General features: G+C 55.7%; 1 protein-coding gene across 1 annotated transcript in view; it reads right to left on the bottom strand.

Annotated features, from left to right (window-relative positions):
• CAPN12 (calpain 12) overlaps positions 1-4,209 on the bottom strand; it is a 10,696-nt gene extending 6,487 nt beyond the window's left edge. Inside the window, exons 1-10 of the mRNA XM_039855203.1 lie at positions 3,973-4,209; positions 3,664-3,733; positions 3,394-3,512; positions 3,076-3,209; positions 2,205-2,373; positions 1,350-1,424; positions 1,193-1,278; positions 1,048-1,122; positions 278-441; positions 5-189 (exon numbers count right to left, since the gene is read on the bottom strand). Of these exons, the coding sequence (XP_039711137.1) occupies positions 5-189; positions 278-441; positions 1,048-1,122; positions 1,193-1,278; positions 1,350-1,424; positions 2,205-2,373; positions 3,076-3,209; positions 3,394-3,512; positions 3,664-3,733; positions 3,973-4,209 (1,314 nt within the window). The remainder of the gene's footprint in view (positions 1-4; positions 190-277; positions 442-1,047; positions 1,123-1,192; positions 1,279-1,349; positions 1,425-2,204; positions 2,374-3,075; positions 3,210-3,393; positions 3,513-3,663; positions 3,734-3,972) is intronic.
• Positions 4,210-7,226: the final 3,017 nt, after the last annotated feature.

Here is a 7,226-nt window from a genome sequence, read left to right as displayed (position 1 = left end):
GAGCCCTCAGGCAACGCCGGTTGCGCTGGATGAGTGACAAGAGGACGGTGCACTTGGGAACTCGTCCCCCTCGAGCTGGGCCGTTCGCCCCTGCAGCCCCCCAGCCTCCCCAGGGCCCCTCCTCATTGTCCTCTTCATCGTCAGGCTCCAGCAGGGTCAACCGGAACTGGGGGTTGGTCCAGAAGGTTTCTAGTAGAAGAAAAAGAAATGGGGTTACCCCTCCTGCCACACCTCCCCCCAACCTCCGCTTGCCTCTCAGGGCCCCTCCAGGCCTCACCGGCAGCAGGCTGGCTCCCACCAGAGTTGAAGCCTCGCACCCAGCGGCCTTGGAAGGTGTGGATGTGCCAGCCGCCTCCAGCAGGGTGGGGGCCCAGGACCTCAGGGCTCAACGAGCAGATCTGGACTGTGTCGAAGTGGCAGAGGAAGTCCCGCAGCTCCATCCTGGACAGTGGCCAGCAGTCAGACCTTGCCCGGCCCCCACCGCCACAGGGGCTCGGCCTCCCAAATATCTCAAGTCCCCAGTGTGACCCTCAAGTGTCAAAGCCTCCCAAATTCCTCAAGTAGTTCACCAAATGGTACCATGTTTCCTGAATCTCAGCCCTCCGGCTCCCTTGGACTTCTCCAAGTGAGATGCCTCATAAATAGCCAAGACCCACAAATTCCCCTCAAATGTCGTCAAATTGTCTTCAGCCCCCGAAGATCAAGACCCTTAGAATCTCAATGACAAACAAGTATCCTTTAGTCCCTCGATATTACCAAGTCTCAAGAAATGCCCCAGGTGTCATCAAGCTCCCTCAATTGCGCTAAATATTACCCATCCGCCTTCAACTCCCAAGAGGTTACTAATATTCAAATTCAAACCTCAATTCCCCTAATATTACTACTAATTCCCCCTCTACTCCCCAGATAGAACCCTACTCCCAAATTAGCATGTATATAGGCAGATTCTCCCCATTAGGACCCATCCCCGTGAACTTTCGCCACATCCCTTCACGCAGGGCTTGCCTGCTCCCTGAGCCCCGCTGGCTGCGACTCTGCCCTGCTCACCAGAACTCGCCATCCTCCTTCTTCACCAGCAGGGCATCTCGCCACTCTGCGGGGAGTGCGTCCCAGCGTGGGCAGCTGGGGAGACCAGGGTGTGAGGGGCCGGCAGGTGGGGCTGAGCTCCCACCACCACCCCGGTGCATCCCACCTGTCACTCCAGGCCCCGGTCCACTCCACGCGGCCCCACGGGTTCCGCAGCCGCAGCAGCCGCACTTTGGTGAATCCCAGTGACACCTGAGGGCAGCATCGTCAGTGGGGATGGCACCTGGACACCCCTTGCCAGCCCATCCATAGGGGATGCTCACCTTGTGTGTGCCTGTGACTGAATATGCATGTCCCTTCACCAGCCCATCTTCTGTACGGTACTCGCCCCGATCACTCTGGGCGGAGGACAGGGGATGGTGAGGCCACAGTGGGGGACAGGAGGGTGGTTGTCCCTCTCTGTCCCCCGACCTCCTGCCACCAAAGCAGGTATCAACCAGAGCACCCAACTGAATGTCACAGTGCTCTGAGGGTGGGTAGGAGTTGGTGAGGGTGAGGGAGGGAGACAGAGACAAGAGACAAAAATAGACGGAAAGAGGAGAGACAGAGATGCAGAGACGGAGAAAGCTACAGAACAGATGGAGGGAGATGGAAGAGGCAGAGAAACACAGAAGACAAAGCGAGTCAGTAACAGTGTAGGATCCAGTAAACGAATGAGTGAACGGGGTACATCGACTCAGTGCGTGAATACGTAATTGGGTCACAAATGAACATAAGACCCAAGCTGAGCCCATGAAAACCAATCCTGGGACTTTTGCAGAAGTTCTCAGAAAGAGGCACTCTCCCTTCTCCCTCACCCCCGGGGTGGTGGGGGTTACCTATGGGTGCTCGTTTTGTGCCCAAGAGGGGAAAGCCTGCCTGAGCAAAGCTAATCCAGAATCAGGAATAAAAAAACACAATTACAATGTCTGCTAAGCACCTGGATCCAGCTGTGCCTGAAGCTCATTAGTTGTGAACACAAATATCTTTTTGACTTGTTCAATGTTTGATTTGTGAGAGAAAATAAGCCAATAGTGAAAGATAAGAGAAGGACACAGAACGCCCCCCTCAGCTGTGACTGTGGGCTGGTCCTGGTGTGTGCGTGTGACGTGGGTTCTCCAGGGGAGTCTGACTCTTACCAGGGCGGTAGCGCCCACGAGGGACTCCTTGGCCAGGGCGTGGCGCAGGGCCGAGAAGAGGCCTGGGGTGTCCTGCCTCAGGTAGAGCACCTCGCCCACGCCGCCTGTGAAGTCCACGAAAGCCTCGTTCATGTGGCCGCCCCGCATCACTTCATAGGAGCCATGGAGCCTGTGGGAGCAAGTCTGGGGTAGGGATGTCTGAGGCATGTCTGAGCATCTCAGGCAACCCCTGGACCTGGGGGGCCTCTGTCCCAGGGTATTAGGTCCCAGGGGCTATCCCTGAAGTTTGCAGACTCTTGAAGTGGAAGACTGTGACGCACTGTGGAAGCCTCTGGTCCCTGGGCCACTAAGACTGCATGATTTGGGGGTCAAAGGTGAGCCCTGTCAGAACTCTGGGCATCCCGGGGGCTGTGTCTGAAGCTTTAAGTCTCTGAGAGCTAGATGTCTGCTTTGAGGGTAATCCCATGGGGCTTGTTAAGGATTTTAGAACCAAAGGATGAGGAAAAGCAAATATTTGAGGGTCCCAGGTCTTACCCTCAATATTTTGGGGGTGCTTTGGGTTTCTGATGGATCAGAAGAGATTGTCTGAGATTACAGTTCCACTAAGGGAGTAAATCTTAGACTTGGTGACTCCAGGGCCTGATGAGAGAGCTCAAGCTCAAGAATTCTAGGAATATTTGTGTGCGTGCAATAGAGGGGTGTTTACGGTTTGGAGTTCCTCAGTGGATGGTGTGATATTAGGGTCCCAGGGGCTATGACTTGGTTTGGGAATCCTTAGCGGGATGCCTAGAGGATCTCAGAAGTTGGGGGGGCTCCAGGGGTCCCATGTGGCTAGGGCCTCCTTGTCTGAGACTTGGGGCCGTGTCCTTACTTGGCGTAGGCCTTTTCCAAGAGGGAGGCCCAGAACTCGTTGCGCTGTTCCGAGCGCACGAACATCAGCTTCCCCTCACGCACGGGCAGCCTGTCGTCCACCACGATGTCCACCCAGTTGCCGAACTGCCAGAGCTGGCGGGGGGAGGGGCAGGGCCCGGGCTCGGCTCCCAAGCTCCAACTCCGCCTGGGCCCCAGCCTCTGACCCCCCACCCTTCCATACCGTCCAAGAACTCCAGCCCCAAGGGAACAATGTCAACAATGAAATCCATGTCACCTGGGGGGAAACCAAGGCATGAACAGAGGAAACGAGCTCTACCTGGAAGTGGAAGACACCTGCATAGCCGTCTCGGAAACCCTGTCCGGGGGGGACCACCCGCCACAGGAGTCGGGGGTACAGAGTGAGGGAGGCAGCGGCCGCAAGAAACCAACAGTTACCTAGGAAGAAAAAGGAAGACTGCCTCACAGGGGCAGGAGGCGTGGGGCGGGGACAGCAAGGCCTCGGGAGGCAGTAGGCTGAGGGCAGAGGTCAGGGTCCCAGCTGTGACTTGCTGGATCTGGGGGCTCCAGATGGATTCAGTGGTCTCACCCAGGCTCCCCTGGCACACGTCGGTCCGGCTCATGTCCTCACAGATGAACTGGGGCTCAGCACAAAACTCCTGGGGTGATGGGTATTCCAGGCCTCAGCCAGGAAAGGGAGGGAGGGAGCAACCGGGTGGTCAGACACCTGGGTCCCCTCCTGCCCTCTCCTCCATAGTAATGAGCACCCCCAACCCCATGAGAGGTTGTCTTTCCTGGACCTCCCCGGACCCAAAATGGCTGAGTCTGCTCTGAGCTGATCCCACAGTGGCCCCCTCCTCCCTCAGACCCAGAGCCCAGCCCCCCAGCCACACTTTACATGGGGCCTCATCCATTTCACCCCTTTGGCCTTCTCCGAGTCTGGCCCCAGCTGGTCATAGCCAAGGGCATCGGCGCCAGCAGGAAAGTAAGGATCTCGGAACAGGATCCCCTCATCCAGGCAGGCTGCTCGGATTGCCTCGTAGTTCTGGCCTCGAAAGGGCTTCGGGCCCCCAGCTCCAGGTCCTGCCTCCTCATCTACCAGCTGGATGGTGAGCTTCCCGCTGCCACACGCCATCTGGAAACTGGACTCACAGGCTGGCCCCAGACCCTTTAACCTCCTGAGTCACGAGGGCGGGGACTTCCCTCCATCTGAGCTTCAGTGGGGGTCTTTAGGCAGCGAATAGCCTTCCCTCGTTAATACTAATTGATGGTTTGGGGTGGAGGGGAGCAGGGACGCCTCTTCAGTGGTTTCCTCCCCAGGGCGTGGGACCTTCAGTTGTGGCCAGAGTAGCAGCTTAATGGGCTTGGCCAGCAGCAGGAGGGAAGGTGGCAGAGCTGAGGGAGGACTGGCTGCCACTGTGGGAGTGCCCAGAAGGAGGTCATGTGGGAGGGGTGCGTTTCTGTCAACTTGTCCCTGCGTGTCTCGCTGTTTGTCTGGGAGGGCGGCGTGTCTACGCTGTGTCTACGTCTCCCTCGCTCCATCTCACCATCTCTCTCTGTCTGCATCGTATCTCTTTTCTCCATCTTGGCCTCACTGTCTCTCTCAGTCCATTTCTCTCATCTCCTTTTGTCTTTCTCTGCGTTTTGTTTGTTTTTCTCTGTCTGTGCCTGTGTCTCTGTCTGTACCTCCCTCGTCTCCATCCCTCTCTCTTTGTCTCTCTCTCTATGTCTCTGTTTCTGTCCGTACCTGTCTTGTGCATGCCTCACTGTCTGTCCCTCTCCATCTTCCTCTTTGTCCTTGTAACTCCTCAGTCACCCACGGCAGGACCCTGAGGTGTCAAGACCCTCATCTCCTGCCTCCCTGACAAGGCAGAGCTCAGCCTGGTTGCCCCAGGCCAGGCTGACCATGGAAGGGCTGCTCTGTGCCACCTGCCCCAGGCTGGGAGCCAGGCTCCCCAGTGGCTGTGACACCCTGCCCTGCCCGCACCAGGCTCAGGGTCCAGTGGAGCAGTATTTCCCCCAAAGGATGCCGAAGCCATTGGAGAAGATGGGAGAAATAGGTTTCAAGAGGCCAGAGCTTCACCAGCGTTTGTCCCAGCAGACTTTCCATCCTCAGTGAGGGTCTCCTGCCCTAGAAGAACTGTGTCACCTCTGCGGCACCCAGAGGTCCCTCAGCCCTCTGGCATCCTTCCCTCCAAATGGAGCAACAGATGGTATCTGAGCTTCCCAAAAGGGCCACCAAAAGGGCTACAAAACAGGTTTTCTTTTTGCAGAATTACCACGACCCCCTCCCCCATTGTGAGGCAGGTGACAGTGATTAGGAGCACGTGCCAGGGTGGGACCCAGAGGGCCTGGGTTCAAATCCTAGCTCTACCACTGAGAACCTGTGTCTTGGGCAGTCGCTTAGCCTCTCTGTGCTTCATCTCTACAGTGCGGGGACTGATAGGACCTACTTGTTGTGAGAAGCAAATGGGTTAATATGTGGGACACGTTCAGAGCAGTGCCTGACACAAAATAGGTGCTCAATAAACATTAGATGTTATGACTACACCCTAAGGTCCCATCCATGGTCACCTGTCACCTCTGCCCGCTGTTTCTGCCACTTCCACGGTCACCTCCGCTGTCCTGCTATCTGTCCTCCACGTTCCCACCCCGTGAGGTCACAGCCCTCTCCCCTTTATTTGCCCTGAAGTACCACTAACAGTAGGAGGAAGCTTTTAGTAAAACCTAACTGACATCTTGCAGTGACCAGGAAACGACTACTTGTGAAAACTGCCTGTCAGGTCATCTGGCGGTTTGTCCGCTGCTTCCTGCCCTGTTCTGGTCCCAGTCCACAGGCCCCTCCTGGCCTCTACTCCTACAACGTCCCTGCTGCCCACCAAGTCACAGGGCTCTGGGCACATGCCACAAACAAGCGTTCTCTCGATCATTACATCCAGAGTACCAAATATGCCTTCCCTGGCCAAGGTAAGAAAATACATCGATGCCATCCTAGTGGATGTCTGCTGCCTTGCGAGCCCAGCGTCCCTTATCATTTTATGGAATCAGCATCCTCATTACGTTTTAAAGACCCACCTTATTCTCAAGCCATGCGGCTCTGATAGGGCTGGCCCCGCCCACTAGCTCCAGGGAAGGGCGTTTGACCAAGACCAGCCAATCGGAGCAGCGCAGGCCCTGGCCGCACCCCTTCCCATACCTCCTGGCCACACCCCTCGTTTGCGGACAGACTCAGGGCTGAGCTGCTTTTTCCCTGTGAAGCCACTAAGCTGGTGGGATGTAAACCCGATGTGTCAGGGTTCTACTTCGCCACGTTGTCAGGAGACCCTGTCTGAAAATTACAAGGCGGAGCGAAGCAGAGCCAGGCGATGGGGAGAGAGATGAGACCCCCAGGAGCACAGAGCCCATCAATCCAGTTGTGCTTGAAATTAGACTTTTACATTAAAGGAGCCACTAAAGTCTGCTCTTCTCTTTTTCCCAGTTTTTAGCATTTTATTTTATTTCGTTTCGTTTTGTTTTACTTTATTTTGCCACTAACAGCCAGAAGAAACCTTCCCAATTCATTGGCATGAGTTCTGAGACAATGCACCAGCCTGAAGGTCCCCATATGCAACCAGAGATCGGACTCGGCCACGGAGTAAGCGATCTGGTGCCAGTTTACTCCATTTCCACCCATCTCCTTACCTAACGGCAAAGGGCAGATGTTCCTGCTTCACCAAGTTAAGGCCACACTCGGGCCATTAAAAAAAAAAAAAAGATTCTGCCTAAAACACTATCACGAAAACAAAAGGCCCCCCTCTAACCCAGGAGAGAGCGGGCAGATGCTCCCTATTTTCCAAACCCCTGCTCTGACTGCAGCAGACACTGTTCTAAGCACTTCAAAAATCTGATCTCCTTTATCCCTCACAGGACCCTTGAGAGGCGTCCAGTCAGCTCTAGCTACTACAGCAAATACCAGAGACTCAGGGCTCAGACAACAGACATTTTTCTATAACTCGGTTATGGAGTCGGGGAGTCCCAGATCAGGGTGCCGGCGCGGTCGGGTTCTGGTGAGAGCTCTCTTCCAGGCTTGCAGACTGCAGCCTTCATGCTGCATCTTCCCATGGTGGTGACAGAGCTGTGCTCTTTCTCTCCTTATCAGGACACTCATCCCGT

Source organism: Pteropus medius, unplaced genomic scaffold (assembly GCF_902729225.1).
Source record: "Pteropus medius unplaced genomic scaffold, Ma_sr-lr_union100, whole genome shotgun sequence".
Lineage (NCBI taxonomy): Eukaryota > Metazoa > Chordata > Mammalia > Chiroptera > Pteropodidae > Pteropus > Pteropus medius.
Note: the sequence above shows the minus strand (reverse complement) of the source record. Positions and strands in the feature narration are given on the sequence as shown.